The sequence below is a fragment of the Petaurus breviceps genome, unplaced genomic scaffold (assembly GCF_028583685.1).
Source record: "Petaurus breviceps papuanus isolate PSGF00001 unplaced genomic scaffold, PetGlider_PUasm1.0 175, whole genome shotgun sequence".
Lineage (NCBI taxonomy): Eukaryota > Metazoa > Chordata > Mammalia > Diprotodontia > Petauridae > Petaurus > Petaurus breviceps.
In genome coordinates, this window is record NW_027185764.1 from 19,605,175 (window position 1) to 19,630,649 (window position 25,475).

Here is a 25,475-nt window from a genome sequence, read left to right on the forward strand (position 1 = left end):
AGGAAAGACAACCTATATGTCAAGAGAGAAGGGATACTGTCAGAGTCAACATCTTGAAGTTTTCTTACCATCTGTTCATTGGGAAGGTTATTATATAAAATACCGGTTGGCAGTTACTTTCTCTGGCCTTGGAGGGAGTTAATATTCCACTACTCTGGGTTACAACATCTCTGTGTTTATTTTGATCTGGGAAGTTGGGAAGAAAGGAGGGAGGGCTTAAACCAGGCCATTTTTAAAAGGTGGTCCACTCTAAGGGAAAGATCTCTCCATATCCTGACGGTCACCTGAGAGTCACATAAAGCCTTCCCTACCTCTCAGCTCAAATGGGTTCAAAGGGCAATTATCAGCCTTCCTCCAAAGAATCACTTCTGATAGTTTCATTAGCTTCCCATGTACGCTGGACAAGTTTATTTTATTCTCAATGACTGGTTTTTAAAAGATTCATTAGGCGCGTCTGAGACCCACCAGGAATCACTCTCAGGGCAGAAAAAGGTTTCAACCTTATTTAAAGCATAAACCACAAATGCCTTCTGAGATGTGGTAAATGGGAGCTATTTATTTATTTTTTTAGATCAGTAAGAATTGTATGTAGGGAAGATCTTCCACATACCGGTAGATCTCACTTTCTCCAAGCCTAAAAAAAACAACAAACCATTTTGGACTTAAGACACCAGGGTATCTCTGACCCTGACTGGGTAGAATTACTGAGGTAATTTTCATTTCAGATCTTGATGGCTCAGACTAGGGCGAACTGATCACCTTTTAGTAATGTCTGCATTTCTGAATAATCATTCGGTAGAATTCAGTCCTCCTCACCCTCACCCCACCCCCACCCCTTCAACGCTTTTAGGACTTCAAATGGAAAAATCGAATTGTGCTAGCAATGTATGGCAAAACTTGAGAGTGAATTTTGGGGAGCATCCTCCTCTTCCCGAAAGCCACCCCCCCCCCAGTGCCTCTCCACCGTCTCTCCAAAAAAACCACCCCTCTCCTCAAAGCTTAAGGGTTCCCCGGAGCTCTCTCCAACCTGGACACAGAAACATTGCCGCTTCCTCTACCACTCGACTCACCATTCCGGGTTTTCAGCCGCTTTGGGGTTAAAGCGGATATCGCTCTCCACGTTGAACAAGACATCGTCCTCCGTGAGAGGCGGAATGGCGATATTGTAGAGAGGGTGTTGGAACAGGGCGAGCAGCTTTGAGCCGTCCTTCCCCAGCGGCACTTTGCTCTCCCTACTCCCATCTTGAATGAGGTGTTTGTGGGGGAGACCTCGCTGCCCGCCGCCTCCGCCACCGCCGGGCTCCAGCCTCTCGAACGCCGCTGCCGCTGCCTCGGACCTGTCCGCGGCTGCAGCTGTCCCGGCCCCGGCGCCGGTCCCCGTTCCGGTCCCGGGGAGCTTCTCCAGCGAGTGGGAGGTGAGGTTGGAGCTCGGGTCGCTGCTGAAGTCCTGCAAGATCCGCAGGGTGTGCTTGTTAGGCCAGCCCGAATCAGCCCCGCTCTTAGTCCTCTGCTTCCCCCAGCCTTGCGCCTCCTCGCTCGGGGGGTGAGAGCAGGAGCAGCCGGGGTCCCCATCACTCCTAGCCGCGCGCTTCTCCAACTTTGGTAACAGATCGATCACAATGTGCATGGTGCAGGCAATCAAAAACACCATGAGAATGAGCACCCGGAATTTGCGGACCAAGATCATTTTCATGGCCAAGGAGACTTAAAGAGACTGGGGGGTTGCCACGAGGAAGAGACTAATAAATTAAGAGTTTTAAATAGCTAAAAGTGTGTGTGGAGGGGCTGGGAGAGGAGGGGTTGGTAATGGTGGGAGAGGCTTTTTCACAGAAAAAGCTCCTTCTTAAAAAAATAATTCTATTCTACTCATGGTCAAATCAAACAATTAAAGTCAATAAAGTTATCTTCATAAGACAGTTAAAAATAAATATACTTAGAAGCCAGGAGTCTTCACTACCTCCCTTTTTTGTTTTTAGAAAAAAAACTGCAAAAAAATTCACAAAAGCGTGCCATCTAGAAACTGTTCTTTTATTATTATTATCATTACTCTGCTTAATACATGGATTTCAGGGAGGTTTTCCCCCCTCCGAAAGGAGGATGGAGAGATGGAGGACGCCTAAAGGGAAAGAAAAAAAAAAGGATGGGGAATTAAAAATAAAAATCACGCACAAACACACACATGCAGCACCCTGTGAAGAATTCAGAAGAGGAAAAAAGAATCATCCATAGTGCTTAGAGAAGACGCGTCTTCCCATCCTCTGGAAAGGGACCCGCGATGCAGCAGGAGCAGCAGCCACGGGACGCGCTCTCGTCCGCAGCCCGGTTACCAACATTGGCTTGCAAATGCTGCGCTTACAAGATTTCCAAATCCTTCCAGCCACCACCACCACCTCCAGCGCCCCGGGGAAGCCAGAGTCCCGGCTGGTTGGGCTCGAACCCGCGGCGCTGAAGCTCGATATCCAGGCACTTGGACGGTTCGGCGTTGACACGGCCGCCAAGGCGAAAAGGAGAGCTGGCACAAAGGACGCACGGAGCCGGGGAGGAGGGGGGGGGACGCTGGGAAGGGAGGGGAGGCTACGCTCCCAGGAATCGGTAGCCGCTCTGCCCGGGGGGGGGGGGGGGGAAAGGGGGGGGGAGGGGGGGAGATGATGTCTCTCCTAGGATCTCGGCTCAGACTTACATTTCTGCCCTGAGAGAAGAGGGGGGTGGGGAGAAGGGGAAAGGGCGAAGCCAGGAAGAGAAAGCGAACCTCTGAAAGGAGAGAAATAAGCTTTGGGCAGGTGCAGTGTGAATGCCCCCTTTCAGCTACACTGCATGCTGGAGACTGGTTGGGCTAGTACTGCTGCAGCTCGACTTCTTGTGGGTGTGTTAAATATTATGTGCAAGCCATGAATCCAGCCTCCCAGACGTCATAGTTAAGAGATTGGCTAAAAAAACGCTACAGTGATAGTAACAGGAAAGCCTCTACCAAGAAAGCAAAGCTCTCTCTTTCCCTTTTTTTCGCTGCTCCTTCTCCCCCTCCTCCCGCCCTGGCCTCACCCCTCAATTCCTCTGCAGCTCCGAGCAGGGCAAGGAGAGGGCGCCTGCTTCTCAAAGGTTTGCAAAAAGAGAAAGAGAGAAAAGGAACCACAAGCTAATAGCATTGCAAAGTGTTACAGCACTCTGACTGCCTAGACTGGGGGAAACATGAATTCTGCTATGTCATTGTCTGGGCAGGAGACAGCTTTTCCTTTTTTTTTTGGGGGGGGGTGGTGGTGGTGGTGAGGAGAGTGTCTATTTTTTGCTTTCACACATCCCCTCCCCCTGTCTTCCCTTCCCGTTTTTCAAGCGTTTCCTAAATCGACCACGAGAAAAAAAAAGAAAGAATGCAAAGCCCCACCAAGAAGCGGCGGGTGCCCGGCAGGAGGATTTGGGATGGACTCGTGCTGCACGCGCGGATTCCAGCTCAGCAGATAACGCCCTAATGAAAAATGAGATCAGGCAAGTGACCCTATTCTGGGTCCGGCAGGGAGAAGGGTGGGGGAGGCAGATTGAGAGGGAGATGGGAGATGAAAGTGTGTGTGTGTGTGTATGTGTGTGTGTGTGTGTGTGTGTGTGTTCGTTCGTGCCCGAGGCTTTGATGCTGAAACTCCCCGAGCTGGGCGTGTTTACTGATTTTTTTTTTTTTTTGCCACGCAGATGAGATGCCAGACTGTCGAGGCCTTGGGAACGTTGGCTAATCCTCGGTTTTGGACTCAGTTTCAACTCACAAGATGAGAACAGGACCCAGGCTGCTGGCAGTCCTGTCTTTAACCCTTGAAACACCTGGTTCTTCAAGTTGGGATTGAAGCTAGAAGTATGCGGCTGGAACTGTTCCGCTGCCCTGTTTGCCAACTTTGGGGTGGGCTCTCTGTATGACTCGGATTCTTAACCTTCTTTTGTGTTCTGTGGACCGCCTCCCTCATCCCCCACCCCCATGTCGGTCTGGTGTATTAAAATAAAAATACTTAGGATTACAAAGGAAACCGATTATTCTGAAAGTTATTAAAATTAAAAACACACAAGTTCACGGACCTAAGATTAAGAACCTATTTTTATTAGAGCACTTATCTAATATTAAGAGATCTTTTCATTTCTTTTCCTGCCATGCACACAGTAAACACTTATTAAATGCTTATTGGCTTATATTGTTATATTAATAATATGGCATAATATATTAATAACTACTTACCATCAATCATATTACTAATGTAATGTACTAATACCATAACTGTTTCTATTACATGGTCATATTAATAATATAACATACATTAGTATAATAATGCATAATAATGTAACTGCTTGTATTATACTGGCATGTTATATTAACAACAGAACATTAATAATAATATAATTGTAGGGGCAGCCAGGTGGCTCAGCGAGTAAGAGCACCAGTGTCGGGATGACCTGGGGGTCAAATCTGGGCTCCAATACACAGCGCCACACCCAGAAATAACTGGCCGTGTAACCTTGAGCAAGTTACTTAACCCCAATTGCTTTAAAAAAAAATAATATAATTGTTTATATCAACCCTATGAGTTAGGTAGCACAAATCTTGAACTTGTCTTTTAAAAAATATTTTGATAATTATATTTCAAAATAATTGGCTTCCCCCCTAGTCCTTGGTGCTTTATTTAATGCTTATAAAATATTCTGAAAAGGGGTCTTTAGGGCTCACCAGACTGCCTAAGGAGTCTAAGACAGAAAAAGGGTTAAGAACCACGCTGTATCCAACCTCCTTATTTTGCAGATGAGGAAACTGAGTCCAGGAGAGGTAAAATACCTCTTCTAAATTCACATAGCATGAAAGAACTTGAAAATTCAAACTCAGGCCTTCTAACCATAGATCCAGCACTCCTCCTACCTTCTGCAGAAGGCCTTTCTCATCTTCCCTTCCTTTTCACCTGCTCATCCCACCTTCCCTTCCTTTTTTTGAGAATATTTTCCATTTAATCTGGATGTAATCTGTAATCTATGGGCACACAGTTATTTGTCCCTGTCAGAATGTGAGTTCATTGAGAATAGGGACCATGTTGTTGTTTTGTTTTGTTTTAAACCTTTATTAGTATCCTCGACACTGCATAATTCCTGGTACATAGTAAGCACTTGATGCTTGTTGACTGATTGGCTGGCCTGTCTCTACTCACAATAACCCCAAGAGATAAGCAAAGACTTTCTGACCCATTTTATAGATGAAAAAACTCACACACACACATAAAGGAACTTGCCCATAGTCACACAGTGTTAGAGCTGGCATACTAATTGTCAGTTCCTGATTCCAGTTTCAACAATCTTTTTACTACTTCACACTACCTTGATTTTTGGAGTAGCTATGAGGGCCAATGGGCGAGGAGAAGCACTCAAAATGACTTCTTCCTAGCTCTCAGAATACTTCTGGGCCACCTTTCCTTTTCATCAGTCTTTTAGGGAATACAAATTAATATTAACATTAGGCTTCAAAAGGAAAGATTAAATCTCCTTGGGAAACAAACATAAAAAAGAAACTTTTTTTTTTCTGGTTTTGAAATGCATTAGCCTTTGAGATTTTTGAGGTATGTTAGAAAGAGCACTGACTGTGGAGTTTGAGGACCTGGGTTCAAATCCCACCTCTGTCCTACCAGTGTGATTTGGGGCCTATCATTTGACTTCCCTAGGACTCAAGATGGCCTCTGGGGTCCACTACAGATTTAAATCTGTGATTATATATAGCACATATGCAATTGTATATGTTCATAATAGTGTATAAGCAAGAGTTGGCGTTTTGGCCAGAGCAGGAATATTGAAATCATTATATAAAAAGAAGTGTTACCTTGTTGATACAGTACAGTGAAAAGGGCACTAGACTTGGAGACAGAAGACCTGAATGATTTGTAAAGGCCCTGCCACTAATTGGATGTGTGAATGAACAAATCCTGTCATCTCTTGCAGGCCTCTGTCAAACAAGGGGGTTGAAAAAAACATCTTATAAGGTTTCTTCCAGCTCCCCAGTTCTACAAATAAGCAACCATGTTCAATGTGGAGCTAAGAGAAAATGAAAAACAAATATTTCCAGAAATGAAATCAAGCCTATGTAAAGCATAGATCTGCAGCTGTCAAACAAACCAGTAAAAGCATAAAGATGAATATTTTACTTCGTGGGGAAACTTGGAGTAGGAAGAATTAGCTTGTTATAGTTGGAATTTGGCTGGGAAACAGGCAAGACTGGAAGAATTGGGGTGGTAATCTGCTCAAAAGGAAGAAATATGGTCACCATATTTAAAAAACAGCAACTGGGCTTTACAATTCATAATTTCCCCCTGGCATTCCTGAGCATGTGGCATGACCAGGATTCATTAGTCTACCAGGTATTTGCCAGTATCTTGAAGTCTACATAGGACATGTATTCCCTATTGGTGAAAAGGTTTTCCAGAAGCTTCAACTAATGGGTGACATTTTGCTGATGGCATTGAGCCCCAAGATATTACAAGGCCTTATCAACATCATCATCCCAGGTTACTAAAAAGAGATCGAACTAGTCATCTACTCAGGAAAAACAAAGTGGATGAAGAATACATTTTTTTTTACAATTTGTTATTACAATACATAGTTTCTTGGGGGTAGACCTTTAAAGCCATTGTATCAATTTCCTAGTTACTTCCTGAAAAATTGTGATGTAGATAGTTTGTCAGCAATGGGCCTCCACCCCCACCTTCTTTCTTTATGCAACTTCTCTTCTAGGGGCACTGTATCCTTACATCCTTAAATAAGACAACAGGCTTCTAAGACTCCCCTTAGAGTCCCCCAGGCTCTCTCTCCCTAGATACTGGATTCTTTCCCTTCCCTATTCATCATCCAGTGTCTTAAACTGAAACCTCCTAGATAACAGATTTACCTCTTGTTGTCCTTGGTTAGTTGTTTTTCAGTCCTCTCCAACTCTCCATGATTTCTTTTAGCGTTTTTTTGGCAAAGATACTGGAATAGTTTGCCATTTCCTTCTCCAGCTCTCTATACAGATGAGGAAATGGAGAAAAATAGGGTCAAGTGACTTGTACAGGGTCACACAACTACTAAAAATCTAAGGCAAGATTTCACCTCTGGAAGATGAGTCTTCCTGACTTCAAGCCCAGCATTCTATGTACTTCCCCACTTAGCTACCCATTTACATTTTACTAAAGGCTGAACTATTCATCTGAAGGAGTGACTAATCTGTGAATTTCAGACTATGATAGTGGAGATATTTCAGGATATTTCGTGTCTGTGTACTCTCCATTTCCTTGCATTCCCAGCCATCTGGCACCTGGCGATGTTGACGGGAACCATAGGAATCTCCTGAAAATGGCCATTGCCTGTGTTTCTTAATCTAAAATATATGTATTCTCCTGCTACCCTCTTTCTTACTCAACAGAGCAGTTTATTTTCCTCAAAATAAGTTAGCATCTAGCTGTGTGGTTTCATTAGAGGGACTTTATGTAACTTCTGAGTGCCACAGAGGTTGTACTTGGGGATAACAGAGCTTTAGGCCACTTGTTTATTCCTCAGGATTTACATGGATGAATCAAATTAAATCAAATCAAATTATTCCACAGAGTAAACTACAACCAACCAGGCAGAAAGAACTTGCTCTGTATTAGAATAATACCTGCCACTTATATAAAGCTTTGTCGTTTCCAAAGTAATTTCATATAGGCACTCTGAGTTTCAGTGATTGTCCAACATCACCCAACTAAAGGTAGGCAGAATTAGGACTAAGCATCCAGGTTTCTAGATTCAAATTTGATGGTCATTCTCCTATTACAGATGGACTGATTCTATTTTTTACTGTGCTTTTCTGTGCCATAGCTTTCAGGAAACACTCAGTTCTACCAAGTACCTTCTCCTTTGAGAGGTACTATGATATAGTAAATAAAAGGACTTGGGGTCAGGAAAATCTGGGTTCTAATCCTGCTTCTGACATAACTTAGCTGTGTGACCTATGGGCAGTTCCTTAACTTCTCACTGCCCCTTTCAACTCTACGAGTTCTTAAATTATAGAAGAGTTGCTTAACTGTATGAGTGGAGGGAGTTTCAACACTGAAAGTTCTCCCACAATGCTAACATCACAGGTTACCAAACAAGCACCACCACCACCACCACCATCATCCACCAACCACCACCAAAAAAAAAAAAAACCAAACAAAAAAACAACCTTTCCTATTCTTAGAGAAAGAGTGATAACTATCCATTTGTTCCTGCATGAACAAAGATTGTTGCAGTTAGATCTGGAAGGGACCCCAGAGGTCATCTGGTTTAACCTCATTTCACAATGAGGAAAATGAAGCCCAAAGAAATTAAGTGACCTACTGAAAGTCAGAGACGTAGAAGAGCTAAAATTTAAGGGTGGTTTCTTTTCTCATGCATATTCCCCTGCTCCTCATTTTTGTTGTTGTTTGGTCATTTTCAGCCATGTCTGATGCTTTGTGATCTTTTTGGGTTGTTTGGGTTTTTTTTGCTTTTTAGAGGGCAATTGGGGTTAAGTGACTTGCTTAAGGTCACACGGCTAGTTTTTGTGTTAAGTGTCTGAGGCCCAATTTGAACTCAGGTCCTCCTGAGTCCAGGGCCAGTGCTCTATTCACTGAGCCACCTAGCCGCCCCTTTTTTGGGGTTTTCTTGACAGAGATACAAGAGTGCTTAGCCATTTCCTCCTCCAGCTAATTTTATAGATAAACTGAGATAAACAGGGTTAAGTGACTTGCCCAGGGACACTTAGCTGGCAAGTGTCTGAGGTCAAATTTGAACTCAGCAGTGTCCACTGCTCTACCTAGCTGTTCATTTATATGTTACCTAAGGCTGAAAATGCATTCATCCCAAGCAGTAACTAACCTGTGAATTTCAGACTATGATGGTGAAGATATTTCAGGATGCCTCATGTCTGTGTACTCTCCCTTTTCTAGGTGCCCTATTAACTCCTTGATAATTCTACCTCAGAGCAGCTAGGTGGTTCAGCGGATAGAGGATGAGTCCTGGAGTCAGGAAGACTCATCTTCCTGAGGTCAAATCTGTCTTCAAATCTCAAATACTAGCTGGGCAAGTCAGTTAACTCTGTTTGCCTCAGTTTCCTCATCTGTAAAATGAGCTGGAGAAGGAAATGGCAAACCACTCCAGTATCTCTGCCATAAAATCATGGGGTCATAAAGAGTTGATTATATCTGAAAATGAATGTACAATAACAACCCTACATCAATCAACAATAACTCTATCTCTGAAAGTTCTCTGCTCAATTGAGCAGACACCTGACCTGGACAGAAGCTGCCTGACTTGCCCGGAAGTCCTTTATTATAAGTATTATGGGCTATATGCTGCCATACCTGCTGGAAATATTCCCTTGCCAAAAATTTCACTCCCTGCCTTCAGGTAGATGAAGACTGCCAGAGAACAGTTGAAATCTTTTGTGATGTAGCTGGAGACAGAATCTCAGAATGGCCTTCCAAATAGCTCAAAGTTTATGGACTAAAGAGAGTGTTGACTTTTAGGATCTTTGAAATGGAACACAGTAAAAAAAAAACCCACCAAAACCCCAAAACTTTGAAAGGAGATCATAGACTTAGATCTAGGTTTAGAGTTATGTTAAATGGAAATTGCTTTACAGATGAGGAAACCAAGCCCCAGAAAGGCAAAGTGACTTGCCCAAAGTTGATGTATTAGTTTTTTTTTCTCTTTCCAACCTTTTTGTTCAAAGAGATGGCTCTCTGGGTAGGGGAGATGGAAGGGATGTGTTTGGGGAAAGGGTGATAATATAAAAACAAAAGACAATAATTATTTTAAAATTGTAATCTCTCCTTATTTCTATTGTCAGTTATTTTCTATTTGATGGGAAGTTATTTTCTATTTGATGTGAATATTCCCAAAGCATTTCAGAGTAAAAGAAAATCATTGAATTTGGAATGGAATCCTGAGTCTTTTCTTATAAGCTATGCCACCTTAGGCAAATTGTTTTTAACCACTCTGGGCCTCAGTTTCCCCATTTGTAAAGTAAGAGAGTTGGACAGAAGTATCAAACTTGTGGTCCACGGGCTACAAAATTCCCATGTAGCACTAACCAGATTGAAATGTGTAATTTGTGAATATTATCTAAATGAAAATATAACATGATGGAGATGATGTTAATTTGTGGTTTTCTAAGTCAATATGAGGCCTGTAAGGATCTGTTTCTATTTCAGTTGGACATCACTGGTTATATGATTTCTAAGCTCCCTTCTAGTTCTAAATTCTAGGGTCCTAGGCTCCTGTATGTGTCCAAGATGGTCACCCATTTCCCAAAAATACAATTTCCTTTAGAGACTTTTAGCTCAGTTTTCAATCTGTAAAATCTTATTAACTATTTCATCTGATTTCTTGTCCTTTTTACGAAGAGGCCACTCCTGACACTCTATTGCCTTAAGTTCTTTTTTTTTTCCAGGAGGAAAGTAGTTTGCATGGTACCTTTTGTCTTCTCTTACATGCAAGGCCATGCTTTCAAACTAGAGAACAGAATTTTTCTTCTTGGTGAATCCAACTGAGCCATGTCAAGATGCAATCTGTGACCTTGGCCTCTATAACCCTTCAGTCTAATCAACTGATCTCACCTATTTAGCATAACTTCTACCTAAAATGAATTCCTCTTTTCCAAGTGTGGTAACAGACTTTGATTGTGGCACCTGTGCTCAGGGGTTAGCTGGTAAATATTTTAAAACTGACCTTCTGGGGAAAAAATGTATGCAAACACCACTTTTAAACTTAATCTGAACAATTAACATTTTCTCCATCACTTTCTTTAAGTCTAAGATCAATGAACAAGACAATAAAACAAGCACTGATTTGCAATGTTTGCAATGTTTGCTGATTTCTGAGGTTTAACTACTCACACTGAAAATTTAACAATCAGCTCTCCCCTGCTATTGTATGCACCCAGTTTTAGGTGGTGTCCACACCCTTTCCCAGAGATAAAATGAAGAGGATGTTTCAGAAAGAGTCCCTTTTTTTGAATGGAATGAACAGAATAAAAAAGTCCAAAGAATAACATATGTTTTCAGTCTCTCCATTTGATTTTCCCTCTTTTATTGGCTCTAGAGATAACAGTGCTTCAGAGATAATATCATTGTAATGGGTTCTTATTGACTTGTTTGTGTATCAGCATGACAGTCAATATTTAACTGGGTCCTGAGTAAGTTATTAAACTCTTTGAAGACTCACTAGTATCATTAGTCCATGTAAAATCAGTACAAAGGTGTCAGGGATCTGGCCTTTATGAAATGGTAATGATATCATTCTCCTGAGTAGGTCAAAGAGGCAGCCCTCTCTTGGTGTTACTTGAGGAGTGCCAGGAAGGCCCTTAATACCCCATTTCTCATTTACTAATCTGAAATTCCACAATTAGAAATGCATCCCTTTGGTTCCAAGTATATGAGGCAGATACTCTGAAACTGAAATAGAAGGAAGAGATTGATGAAGATTTCTTGACTACTGAACAACTGTAGCTAGGATTAGCCCTTGTACGGCCAGAGAAAATTATCTTACATTGTTAAAGCTGGAAGGAATCTTGGAAATGATCTAATCTAGCCCTCTCATTTTATAGATAAGGGAAGTGAGGCCCAAAGCAATGAAGCCGTTTACCCAAAGTTGCAAAGTCTGAAAAGGGAACCCAGCTGATGTCCTATACCATTATTCAAAATGGATGAAATCAGTTCAATTTTTAGCCTTTCTTCACTGACTCACCAGAAACCCAAGAGCAGAAACAGAGTAGTTAGATGGTGTGGGTGATCCAGGGTTGATGATTGGCAGACTGGGAATGGTGGAAGATGTTTAGGAGGTAAGGAATTCCAAGATGGTCAAGAATGAAGCATTACAATGTCAGATCATAGAGCTGAGTCATGGGTTATTGAGGCAAGTGAAATCTAGGTGGTGAAGAGATAGACTAGGAAAATAAGGAGACCACAAGAGGGGAAGGGGAAGGGAACAAACATTTATTAATTGCTTACTATAGGACAGGACTGTGCCAAACACTTTACAATTTCATTTGATCCTCACAACCTGATGGGGTAGGTGCTATTATTATGCCAATTTTGCAGGTGAAGAAACTGAGGTTAAGTAATGTACCCCAGGATCAAATAGCATCTGAAGCCTAGGGACTGGAGGTTGTTTTGTGTGAGTGAGGGAGTAGGAGAAGTGGAGGAAAGGCAGGTTTTGGTTAGAGTTAAAGCTCAATGTTCAGCATATTGGAGGTGGTAAAATTCAGTGAGATGGTTGACTCTTAGGCGGGATTGTATTAGCATGGGGCCAAAGTAGGAGTGGTGGTGGAGAATTTAGGCTATTGTTGGAGTTGAAAAAAATGAGAAATTGTGGGAGCAAGTTACCAGAGTGATCACTGACATGAATTGTGAAGTCCCTGAGGATGGAGAGGGAAGGAGAGGTAGGGAGTGGGAATGACATAGAAAGGAAGACTTTGAGCCAGGTGCTAGTCATAAAAGCAAATAAACTTTTTTTTTTGGTTCAGCTGCCCTAGAATTTCATCTTTTTCAGATGGAGCGGTTCCCCAGATGTGTGTTTAATGCTTATTAAATAGCCTACTGTCAGCCAGATCCTCTCCATCTCTCCAAGTTTATTTAGAATATTTGGTCTGTTACCTGGAATTCAAGGTTGGGGGAGGACTGAAAAAGGAGATGCTGGAAACTACCCATGATCCCAGAGCGTAGAAAAGGGAGTTAGCTGCCAACAAACCTTAGGCGCCCACGACTGTTTTTGTCAGCAGGCAGAGAGAACTCCTCCAACCCACCTTCTGGATGGCAAAATGGAAAACTCTAGTTGCAGAACCAGATTTTTAAAAATAGACTTTTTAAATCCTTGGATTGAGAGGAAACCTTAAGAGGTTATTTTGTCCAGTCTCCCATCTCTAGTAGAAAGAACACCTGGCTTCAAATGCCAGACCTACTTCTTTGTATAAACTTGAGAAAATGGAGTTTTCTGAACCGCAGTTTCATCATTTGTAAAATGAAGTTAATAACACCCAGCCACCCTACCTCCTCATAGGGTTGCTGGAAGGATCAGAATGAACAATGATATAAAAGAACTTTCTAAATATTATAAATCTAAAGGATGAGAGGTGGTAGCTAGGTGATTCAGTAAATAGACTGCTCAGTTTGAAGTTAGGAAGAATTCAAATCTGGCCTTGGACACTTACTCTGTGATCCTGTGGAAGTCAGCCTCTGACTCAGTTTCCTCAGTTGTAAAATGGAGATCAGAATAGCACCTACCTCCCAGGGCTGCCGTGAGGATCACTTGAAATAATAATTGTTGTTAAGTAGCTATCATTGTCCACTGTGGTATCATGGAATGATCTCTGCATTTAAAAGCTGGGTTTGAATCCCAGTTCTGACCTTGTGTGACCTTGGGACGGTCACTTTCTGCATCAAATTTCGCATCTGTAGATTTGAGGGGAAATCTCAGGTCCCTTCCATCTCTAGACCTATAATCTTAGGATTAGTGGGGGTGGTTGGGGAGGGGGGAGTTGGTGTTGAGAAGAATACGAGGGAATATCAGGACAAAAGAAGGAACAGCCCAGAAGGAGGAGGTCAGGTAACAAGGATAAACTTGTCCTAAGACTGGAGTTCTTCACCTGGGGTTTGATAATTATATTTCAATACAATTGATTTTCTTTTAACCCTATGTGTTTTATTCTGTGTATCTAACAAGGTTATTGTGAGAAGGGGTCCATCCATCAGCTTCCCCAGAAGACTATCCAAAGGGATCCAGAACTTGAAAAACTGTAGCAATCCTTGAGTTCTAGACTCAATGGGAGGGCTAGCCCAGGGTAGAGCTTACATGAGACAGGCTCCTTTGGCACCTGTGTTTTTGGAGGGGGGAAAGATGTGCTTTTTTCTTAAAAGGGAAGAGAACAAGAATTTATAATCTGTGTCTGCTGGGTGAGACAAAGGGCACAAATACTCTGAGACTACTTGGAATAAGAAAGACTTGATTTCAAATCCTGCCTCAAACACTAAGTAAGTGTAAAACCTCAGGCAAATCCTGATGTTTGAGCCTCAGTCTCTTATTCTGTAAAATGGGGATAACAATAGCACCTATCTCACAGGGATCAACTGAGATAATATTTGTAAAGCACTTTGCAAGCCTTAAAGTATTCTATAAATGCTTACTTTTCTTATTATATTACTATTACAAATCTGATTATATCACTTCCATTATCAAAAACTTTGTCACTGCTATTAATTCTAGGGAAAAAAATAACACTTTTTAACTTTTTATTTCAGGGTCTCTGTTATACGGTCCCAGTTTCCTTTTCTAGACCAATTACTTTTCACTATTTCCATCCCTTCTAGCCAAAAGTAGATGTTTAGCTAGGTGGTGCCATAGTGCATGGAGTGCTGGGCCTAGAGTCAGGAACACTCATCTTCATGAGTTCAAACCATACCTCAGACATTTGCTAGCTGTGTGACCCTGAGCAAGTCACTTAACCCTGTTTGCCTCAGTTTCCTCATCTGTAAAATGAGCTGGAGAAGGAAATGGCAAACCACTCCAGTATATCTGCCAAGAAAACCTCAGATGGGGTCAAACACAATGAAACTACTGAACAAAACTATTATCATATTGTCTTCTGTATCTATTATTCCCATTTCCCTCTGGCCTTTGTGGAAATTACTCCCTCATCTCTCAGTTGAAATCCTGCTCTTTGTTCAGTCTAACTGAGGGGGCACTGTCTCTGAAACACCATGGTATAGTAGGTCTAGCATAGAACTTAGACTCAGAAAGAACTGGGTTCAGATCCTACTTCGAACCCATATTAGCTATGTGCCTCAGTATTCCCATCCATAAAATGAGGGGATTGGATTTAAGCTCTAACTCCAGGATCCTTCTTTGATCCTCCCAGGGGACAATTCTTCCTTCTCAGATGTTCATAGGTGATCTCTCTTTTACCCTTTGTGGGGATCAAGTGAACCACACTAATGCCATCTTGTGACTCAATTCTGGATCTAGCTCAGCTCCCTTTCTATTCAATGATGGGTCTAGTTCAATTTCTGTCTTGTGAGAAAACTTTATTCAATTGTTAAAATTATGAGAAAACTTTATTGCATTGTTTGAACCTAGCCCTTCGGGGCTGGGAAGCTGGACCATCATGGGTAGGGAACCTTTGACTTCCAGGCTACAAGTGGCCCTTTAGGTCCTCAAGTGTGGCTCTTTGAATCCAAACTTCACAGAATAATTCTCTATAATAAAAGGATTTATTTGTTCTATAAAATTTGGACTCAGTCAAAAGGTCTTACCTGAGGCAACATGTGATCTAGAGGCTGCAACTTCCCTACCCCTGACCTAGGTTATGCTGACCAGAAACCATGTCAGATCTGAAGACGGATGTAAGGAGTTTTCTCACGATTATACATTTCAAGCAACCCATATGTCTTATCTGAAAACTGGCCCAGTAATAGTCAATCAGATATTGTTTCTATGTTCCTACAATTGAATGCAGTCACTTGTGGGGAGTAGAACACCTCTTTTTCTGATTTCAGGGAATTTCATGTATTTGCTCTCCCCTTCCTAATTTGGAAAGTCCCTAATCTTTCCTCTAAATAGAAATCAGATTACTTAATTTTGTATCCTAGTTACTTGTTTTCTTACTTTCTTTTAACTAATTATTCTTATTTGATTGTTTTCAACACATAAAAAATCTGTCTCACTCTGTTCTTTGGACTGATTTGGAGTCCAATGACTTGTTTATTTTGCCTGTTTTGATAATAAATTGTTTCCTTAGTTATTATCTACCATACTCTAACTTTCTTTTTTTTTCATATTTTTTAGGGGCTCTGAACTTGTGATTTCTTCAGAGTATGGCATCCTCTTGGGAAACCACTTTGACTAACTAAAGTGGCCACTGTGCATGCTACAGCTTCTCAGAGACACAGGTGAAAGACACCAAAGTTGGCTGAGCAGCCCTGCAAAGGGCTCAACAGCCCTCATAGCAGAGAGGCTGGTCCTCCCTGAGCACCCCGTAAAGCCCATTCCTTGTGTAATCATGATCTGTGCACCTGTCGTGTCCCATCCAATGACATGCCATGCCACTTGGGAGCTGAGGAGATGTCATTTGTCAACCTTGATTTCCTAGCTCCTTGCCTACTGCTGCCCTGGCATTAGCTCCTACCAATCTCCAGACTGGTGGTTAAATTTTCCTTGTGAGCATTTACAAAGAGGCTTCCAAGCTCTCCATTCAGGTCGACCTTAATGCTCTTCAGCTGAAGTTAAGGCTAGCAGTCCTATAAATGGGCCTAAGTGCCCGAAATCTTTAGGGCTCCAGAGAGTTACCTTGGGTCCAACACCCACTAGCTGTACTCGAAGATTCCTAAAGTCTCTTCTAGCTGTAGATTTATGAAAGAATGGAAAGAGCAACATAAATTGTGAGGCACAAATTACTTATCCCTTTAAATATGTAGTGAGAGGTATTGTGGCCTAGTAAGAGGGTTGTAGGTCAGGAAAAGCCACCGTTAGTCTTGTTGCTATCAGATACTGACTGGGGGACCCAGGGCAGGTTGGTTAATCTCTCAGTGCTTCTAAAGCACTTAACAGTCAGGCCTCAGGCACTTACCAGCTGTGTAACCCTGTTTGCCTCATTTTCCTCATCTGTAAAATGGAGATAATAATAACACCTACCTCCCAGGGTTGTTGTGAGAATAAAATGAGATAATAATCATAAAGCACTTAGCACAGAGGCACATAGTAAGTGTTATTATTATTAATAATAAATTTTATTATTTTTATTATTTATTTTTATTTTATAATATATAAATTAAATATAATATATAATAAATAAATAAAATTTAAAAATATATAAATAATAAATAAATAATATTTATTATTATTATTATTACTATATTGCAGAAGAGTTGACAAACCTCATTGGTAGAGGAAATTTCCTCAGCCAGGATCTCCTTATAGCAATGAAATGCCAGGTCTGGATCAAAAAAATGGTAAGATAAATTGCTGTGGTTCTTAAGTTTTTATTTAAGAATTTATTTAGGAAACATTTAAGAAAATATTTCTATTTCACAATACTCTTCTTTGCACACTTTAAATTCCAGGCAGGCTGGACTGTTTGCCATTCCCTATTTCATCTTGTCTTCAGTTCAGGTTGCCCTCACACAGGGGCACATACTTCCTCATCATTTCTGCTTAATGAAAGCTTCTTTCCTTTGAGGCTTGGCTTTAGGATTACCCTAGTGAGAGTGATTGCCCCTCCTCAGATTTCCTTTTGACCCAGGCAATCTGCAAATGTCCTTCTGAGAAGCAAGATGTAGAAAGGGATGTTTCCACGTGGGGTTGGAGTTAACCCATCAAGGCAAAGTCAGAAAGCAAAGGAATTAACTAGCATACCCAGTTCATCTCATGTGAGGGGGTGGCCGTGGGGAGATAAGGAATGCAGCCCTGTTTGTTGCTTACTCTGTGAACCCTGCAGGGAAACTGAGTCTCTGTGCTTTTCAAACTCCAAAAGAGCCTTTGAAGCCATCAATTAGGAGAAGCAGGTTGGCATGACCGAGCAAGTCATCTTAGGGGAAAAAACAAACAAAAGCCACCTAAGATTCAACCTCAGCCACTTCCAAAGATATCATGGTTCAGCAGAACCAGTCTACTCTCTAATTAGGAGTCTGGCAAATGCATCATAGGAAAAACTTCCCCGGTTATTGAGTCTATAACAGCTACCTCCTGCACCTTCCTCAGGAAGTTGGTTATTCAAGCTACAGGAAATGATGGAGTGGGATATGGTCCTAGGCCCAGTGAGCTAAATGGGTCTTAAGGGACCAGTGCCTCCCAGTACTGTTCTAGAGGGCATTTGCTGCAGACTGAATTCTCTCCCTTTGCTTGGGAAACTGCCTTGGCAAAGTCTGATCTTGTTATTCTCATAAGGTCTTCTAAAGGAGCACCAGCAGGGCAGATTTTTCTCAACCCTAAGCTGGAAAAGCTTGAAGTATGGGTCCAGGATTGGACTATCATCTGATTGCATCCCTTTCCACAAATATTTATTAAGCACTGTGTATAAAACTGTTTTTAGTATTCAGTCCAGCTTAGCTAAAATTCAGAAAGCTTATCACCAGGAAGTGATCAACCAGCACAGTAACAAATGCCCATCTACAAGGGGGCACATTAAAACCTTTGCATCAATTAGGTTCTCTCCCCCCCATCCCCCCTCCTGCTCACCCCACTTCTAGATTAGCTAGGTGGTACAGCAGATAGAGTATTGGGCTTAGAGTCATGAAAACCTGAGTTCAAATCTGGCCTTAGACATCTACTAGTCGTGTGACCTGGAAATATCATTTAACCTCTGTTTGCCTCAGTTTCCCCAACTGTAAAATGAAATTACGATAGCACCTACCTCATAATATATAATAGCAGGTTTGCTGTGAAGATCAAATGAGTTAATATTTGTAAAGCACTTAACCTAGTTTTCACCTACTTAGTAGTAGCAGTAGTAGTACTCAATTGTTGCCCCTCATTCTTGAAAAGGATTAAAATGACATCGCTATGTTAGAGTCAGGTTATAAAGCATCCAATTGTGTGTAATCAGACCACTATAACTTGGAAGACTCTACCACAGTTCAGGCACAAATAGTATATGTGAACATTTGGGGTGGATTCACTAAATTCACACATCTCAAGTTTCCTTTAAGCTATTTCAATTCTGCTTTACTCAGAGCACAACTCCTTCCCTAATGAGGGCACACTGTGCTGGGTGGCCCTGGGCCAATGTCTCCCATGTCACGCAATCAATTCCAAAATTCTTCAGTGAGACCTTGAGAGTGTCCTTGGATTGCTTCTTCTGATCACCATGTGGGTGCTTGCCTTGTATGGGTTCTCTATAAAATAGTCTTTTAGGCAAGTGTGTGTTTGGCATTTAAACAACATGGTCAACCCATCGGAGTTTTACTCTCTACAGTAAAGTTTGAATGCTTGGCAGTTTAGCTCAAGAATGTCAGACAAAGAACAGAGTCTTGAAGGATGAGGTACAGAACAGCAGATATTTGAGGGAAGAATCTGCTTTCTTTCTTTCTTTTTTTAAAATTTGCTTTTTGGAGGGCAATTAGGGTTAAATGGACCAAAGTCCCATGGCTAGTAAGTGTGTCAAGTGTCTGAAGTCACATTTGAACTCAGGTCCTCCTGACTCCAGGGCCGGTGCTCTATTCACTGTACCACCTAGCCATCCCACAGAACCTGATTTCATAGAGGAAACTTTCTCCTCCCCTCACTGTGATGCAGTCACAGAGCAGTACCAATCCCAAATAGATCAGAACTGATGACACATTTCTCTCCTCAGGGGACCTTACCTCTACCCCTATAAGAGTCCTAGCTTTGGGACCTAAGCCACACAAGACACAGGATCAACACTGCATCAGGAGTCAAGGCAATGGAAACTGAATGCTGCCCTCTTACTACTCAACCATAACCTTCTCCAGTCCTTAACTCCCCCAAGCCCTTCATTTACCCAGTATTATTTGGAAGTCTACTTGACTGTTAATAAACCCTTTTACCTCTCCCATCTTCTTTTGTTCCCTGAAACTTAGCTTTCCCCTGAGGGTATAAATACCTCTTAGTACCCTCTCCATGTCTGTCTGTCACATCGCCTAACACACAGGACCAGGAGGAACAGTTGGCTTGAACAGTGACACTTTCAGAGTCTCCTTCTGCCACTTGTCACTCAAGCAATTACTTCTCCTTTAAAGTTTACCGTGTCCTGTTTGTATCCAAAAGCAGTACTCTCCACCCCTGAGGCCTCAACTTCTGATTGGCTGGTTCCTCCCAGAACCTGCAATTTAAGGAGGAGGCCCAGGCTAAAGATGTCTTCATCCCTTTCCAGGCATCTCCTATGACTCATTCACACCCAGTCCCCCTTTCACAACCAGTTAATGTGCTGTCTCCTCCTTAGAACAGGTCCCAACACATAATTGCTGTTGTTTGTCCCTCATTTTTGAAGAGGACCAATGACATCACGGGTGATGTCTTGACTTGCAGGTGCACTGGATGGAAGTGAGACAGAGTTGCACAAAATCAGCAACTTCACTCTTTCTTCCAGAGTCATTGAAGTCCAGAGGCAAGACAAAAGTCAAGCGACTGGAGATGGCCCAGGATGCAGGGGAGTCTTTGAGCAGTCCACAGCACCTGCTTCAGCTGCCTTCATGGCCATTGGAACAAATTGATCTAATCCATCCATTCCACTGGGAGAAGTCTCCACATGCTTGGGCTAGACACCCTCTAACTCACTGATTGGTTTGAAGCCTGTCAAATACCCTCAGCCCATCTGCCAAGATGGTTTACTGGGGTGTGGCTGATGTTCTATCGTTTCTTCCAGCCACAGGTGAGAGTTGGATGAGAGGTGAGCAGCAAAGGTGGGTGAGCAGCCCTAAAAGGGCTCAGCAAGGGCCCACACCAGAGGTGCCAGTCCTCCCTGAACACCCCATAACCCCCCTAACACATATAAGCACTTAATAAAGTTTGGTGACTGAGTGTTGACAGAGTGGTATAGTTGGGCTAATTATTAAGACACCTGGGCTTCAATCCTTCCTCTGATATGTATCATCTGTATAACCATCAATTCCCTTAAACTCTCTGTGCTTAAGTTTCCTCACTGGGGACACAGTGGAGAAGTCTGGAGGATGAGGTAGGATGGATATGGGTCCTTCTGCAGAGAGGAAGAACCTATCAATGGAAGAAGGACCCACAAGAGTAGATGGAGACAGCAGCTGAGGCATGGTAGTGAAATCCAGAGAAAGAGGGATGATTGCTCAGGACTCTTTCCCAAAGGGGAAGAATTTGCCATTGGGAGAAGGGGCTTTTAGAGGTGGGGGAAAAAGGCAGCTGAGGCTAGAGAATGACACCTTAGAACTAATTGGGTTCCCCCCACCCAGATTAGTACTAACAAGGAACAACCTCAAAGGAAAAGGCACAAGACAGCAAAAAACCTTTTGGTTGGGAGGAACTCAGACAATGTGGTAGGGTATGGGCTTCTACCTGAAAAGTGAGGTCTTGCCAATATTCCACAGTTAAATTATGGACATCCAGGAAGGTACTGGAGACATAGATTAGACCAAAGGAAGACGGGGATTTATTGAAAGGGGGAAGAAGGCTCTCATGCAACAAACTTCAGTAATTTCTGTTGTGTCTGGGCTTATCTCCGTTTTCCCCACTCTCTTCAGTGACCCCTTCCCTTTCTCCCGTTAGGCATCTAAAAGACAAAACAAAGCAAAGCAACTGCTCAAAATCAGTTTACCAAAGCATACCTCTTGTCCAAAAATCTTCTCTGCTTCTTTCTCATGAAAGGAGAAACAAAATATTTTGATAAATTTACGCCCTCATCAATTTGGGTATCTTCACTCCAAAGATGGGCATTATAAGCCATCTGTATGCCTGCTCATTGTGTGGAACTTTTGCCCATAATTTGTCTGCTCTCCCTGCACTCCCCTTCCCCCTTGTATTGGAGTGTTGGTCGGTTTTTCTCTAGTGCTCTTATCATTGGATAGATACCAATGGAGCACACAAGAGTGCCATGAATTAGCTGGTAGTCTGCCTTCTTTTCTGATCGTACATCTTTCTCATCACATGCTTTACATGCTTCTCCTATGTAGTTCCTGGTGGCTAATGTGCTGCATTACACTTAAATGTGTTTGCTTCTCCATCACCCTTTGTTTGCCTCTCAACTTTAATTATTTTGCTGTATCAAAGACTTGCATCAAGAAAATAGCTTTACCTTGACTGACGCTGACAAGGAAAGTTCACCAGACTGAGAGAAAATAGTCTGTGCTTGACCAGATCTTTTTTGCTCATTTTCCATAGTCTTGTTCAAGCAAGGAGGGAAATTTTAGTTGCCTATTTGCAATTGTTGTGTCTCTGGAAATCAGTGTTATGTATATTTTCCTCCCCTAGAAATATTCTGAACTCTGTGAGGACAGGAGTTTTGACCTTCTATGTCTTTAGTGGCCACTTATGGTCTAGTAGAAAGAGGACTGGATTTGGAGTCAGAGTACCAAGCCTGCCTCTTTCACTAATTACTGATCTGTGACTTAAGTGATAAATCACTTAACTTGTTTGGACCTTGGTTTCCCCATCTGTAAAATGTAGAAATTGGACTAGATGCGCTCTAAGTCTCCTTTCAGTTTTAATGTGTGATCCGATGTTCAATGACCTAGGACAAGCAATAGGAAGTAGTCATTATGATGTCATAGTGTATGAGGAGGTGGGATGTGAACCAAGTCTGGAAAGGTAAGCTGAAGGTGTAAGAATGTAAGAGAATATTAGCTAGTAGCTGTTTAGTACAATGGAAAGAGCACTAGATTTAGAGTTGAAAAATGTGGGTTCACAGGAGAACATTGTACACAATTACAGACCCATCTTATCTGTGATGCCTGACTTTGATAGACTGGGCTCATCTCAGCAATGCAAGGTTATAAGACAACTCCAAAAGACTCATGATGGAAAGACATATTCACATCCAGAGAAAGATTTATAAAGTCTGAGGGCAGATTGAAGCAAACTATTTGCTCTCTTTTTTTTGTTTTGTTTTGTCTCCTTCTTTCTCGTTGTTCACTCCATTGGTTATAATTCTTCTTTAAACTTGACTAATGTTTAAAGTGAAGGTATTTGTAGAATCTATATCGGATTGTATGTCTCCATGGGGAGGGGGAGAAAATTTGGAACTCAAGGGATTGTGGAACTGAATGTTGTAAACTGAAAGTAAATTAATTAACTAATTAAAAAAAAAGAAAAATATGGATTCAAATCCTGGTTCCTCGATTTGCTATCTGTATGACCCTAGATAGATCACTAAGTCTTTCTGGGTCTCAGTTTTTTCATTTTTAAAATGAAGGTCCTGGATGGTCTTTTCTAACTCTAAATCTATGATCCTTTAATGATATTCTGATCATCACACACTCTCTCTAACCTGAGTTTAAAAAGTCCTTTTATTTACTTCTAACATTCATTTTTAAAAAATTTGAGTTCCAAATTTTCTCCCTCCATTCCCTCTCCCACTCATTGAGAAGGTAAGCAATATGATACACATAGAACATGTGATGGCTCGAGAGCTTTTCATCTTTTTTGTGCCATGAACCCCTTTGGCAATCTGATGAAGCCTGTAGATCTCTTCTTAGAATAATATTTGCTTTAAATTCATAATCTAAAGAAATGCTAAATTTCAGTGAAAAGTTCATAAGAATAAAGATATAATTTATTTCCCCCATCCAAGTTTGTGGACCCCCTAGGTCCATGTACCCCAGACAAAGAACCCCTTCTCCAGCTTCACAAATGCTGTTGACCAAATCCTGACTAAACCTTCCAAACAAAATAGCAGGCGTTCTATTTTAGCCTCAGTTAGTGGGACTCTGCAATGCATTCTTCCTAATTTTTTTCAAAAATTTTATTTTTTCTAGTTACATGTAAATTTTCTTAACATTTATTTTTTAAAATATTGAGTTCCAAATTCTCTCTTTCCCTCTTTTCCTTCCCCTCCCCCCATTGAGAAGGCAAAAAAATTGATAGAGGTTATACATGTGCAATCATGTAAAATACCTTTCCATATTAGTCATGCTGTGAAAGAAAACACAGACCAAAAATCCCAATAAAAATAAAGTTTAAAAAATATGCTTCAATCTCTATTCAGAGTCCATTAATTATTTCTTTGGAGAGGGATAGCATCATTTTTCATCATAAGTCCTTTGGAATTATCTTGGATATTTGTATTGCTGAGAATAGTCAAGTCATTCACAGTTGATCATCGTACAATATTGTTGTTACCATGTACAATATTCTCCTGGTTCTGCTTACTTCATTTTGCATCAGTTCATATAACCCTTCCCAGGTTTTTCTGAAGCCATCCTGCTTGTCATTTCTTATATCACAATAGTATTTCATCATAACCATATGGCATAATTTGCTCAGCCATTCCTCAGTTTATAGACATCCTCTCAGTTTCCAATTCTTTGGCACCACAAAAAGAGCTGCTATAAATATTTTTGTACATATAGGTCCTTATCCTTCTTTTAATCTCTTTTGAATATAGACATATTAAGGGTATTTCAGGGTCATAGGGTATGCAGTTTTATAGCCCTCTGGGCATAATTCCAAATTCTACAACACATTCTTGATTTGATCCAACTTCACTCACCTGCCTGGGACACTGTGTGCTTCACTATAAGGTTAGGTTTCTCTAGCAGTTAACTTTACCCTCCCAAATAATTGGGGATGCAGAAAGGAAGCTGGTCTTGGACACTAGCCTCCTGGACTAGAGTTGCGCCTGTATCCCCATAAATGGGATGTTATAGGTCTATGTATGTAAAAGGGAATCGAACCTTTTGCAAGGTATATGGCCTTTCCTAAGGTGTTATTCATAAGGCCAGGTGTGAAGTAACAAAAAAGTTTGCCCTGGTAGTTTATAATGCCAAAGGTAATTAATCCTCACTACCCTCAGGGTATGTATTCACCTGACCTATTGTGAATCCTGAGGGTTTCAGGAGAATTCATTTTTGTTGTGTTATTTCATCCAGATTCTAAGAACAACCTAACACAATCCTCTTGTATTATTTAGTGTGGTGCTACTGAAAACCTTCTCACCCTGCAGGGGAAACTTGAATTTTCTTTTTAATAGCTTGGAGAATGGGGCTCCATTTTCAGTATTTCTATATATCTTCTCCTAACATTATTTCATAACTTCTAGAGATGTGAAAAATGAGAGACAATAAAAAATAAACTGCCTGCAAAAAAAAGACATTTCCATAAAAAAATATGAAGCTTACTCAGCTAAGATGTACTGTGTTCTCCAGCCCCTTCCCATTAATACATTAACTCTACGCTGATCAGAGCCAGTGTTTAACTTAGTATTTTAAGGAATTTCTCACAAAATTATGATCCACTTCCTGACCTGGTATATTTTTTTCTGTCTCCCCATTCCTTCATTCCTGGAATGCTCTCCCTACCCACCTCTGACCCTGCATCCTTGATTTCCTTCCTTCCTTCCTTCCTTCCTTCCTTCCTTCCTTCCTTCCTTCCTTCCTTCCTTCCTTCCTTCCTTCCTTCCTTCCTTCCTTCCTTCCTTTCTTTTTTGCTTTTTGGAGGGGGAAAGGCAGGGAAATCGGAGTTAAGTTACTTGCCCAAGGTCACATGGCTAGTAAGTGTTAAGTGTCTGAAGCCAGACTGCAGGCTCAGTGCTCTATTCACTGCGCCACCTAGCCACCCTGTCATCCTAGGCTTCCTACAACACTTAACTCACCTCCCCTTATTCAGGAGTCTTTTCCCTGGTCCTTTCCTCCACCCCTGCTGGTGCCTGCTCTTTGAGATTGCCTTCCATTTACTCTCCATACGTCTTGAATGCACATAATTATGCGTTGTTGTCTCCCCCATTAGAAGGCAAGCTTTTTGAAAGCAAGGCCCCTGTCTCTCTTTGTATCCAAAGTACAAGGCCTGGCACATGTTGTTGTTGAGTT

At 41.6% G+C, this 25,475-nt stretch overlaps 1 protein-coding gene and 1 long non-coding RNA gene across 2 annotated transcripts in view; one reads left to right on the top strand and one right to left on the bottom strand.

Annotated features, from left to right (window-relative positions):
* The window catches only part of FAM20C (FAM20C golgi associated secretory pathway kinase), a 144,052-nt gene extending 141,210 nt beyond the window's left edge, over window positions 1–2,842 (bottom strand). The window contains exons 1-2 of the mRNA XM_069084875.1: window positions 2,750–2,842; window positions 1,071–2,116 (exon numbers count right to left, since the gene is read on the bottom strand). Coding sequence (XP_068940976.1) covers window positions 1,071–1,693 — 623 coding nt within the window. The 5' untranslated portion in view covers window positions 1,694–2,116; window positions 2,750–2,842. The remainder of the gene's footprint in view (window positions 1–1,070; window positions 2,117–2,749) is intronic.
* A 260-nt stretch (window positions 2,843–3,102) lies between these two features.
* On the top strand, window positions 3,103–4,004 carry LOC138158721 (uncharacterized). The gene is made up of 2 exons (XR_011167715.1): window positions 3,103–3,480; window positions 3,679–4,004. It is a non-coding gene; the product is annotated as an uncharacterized lncRNA (long non-coding RNA).
* The last annotated feature ends 21,471 nt before the right edge of the window (window positions 4,005–25,475 follow it).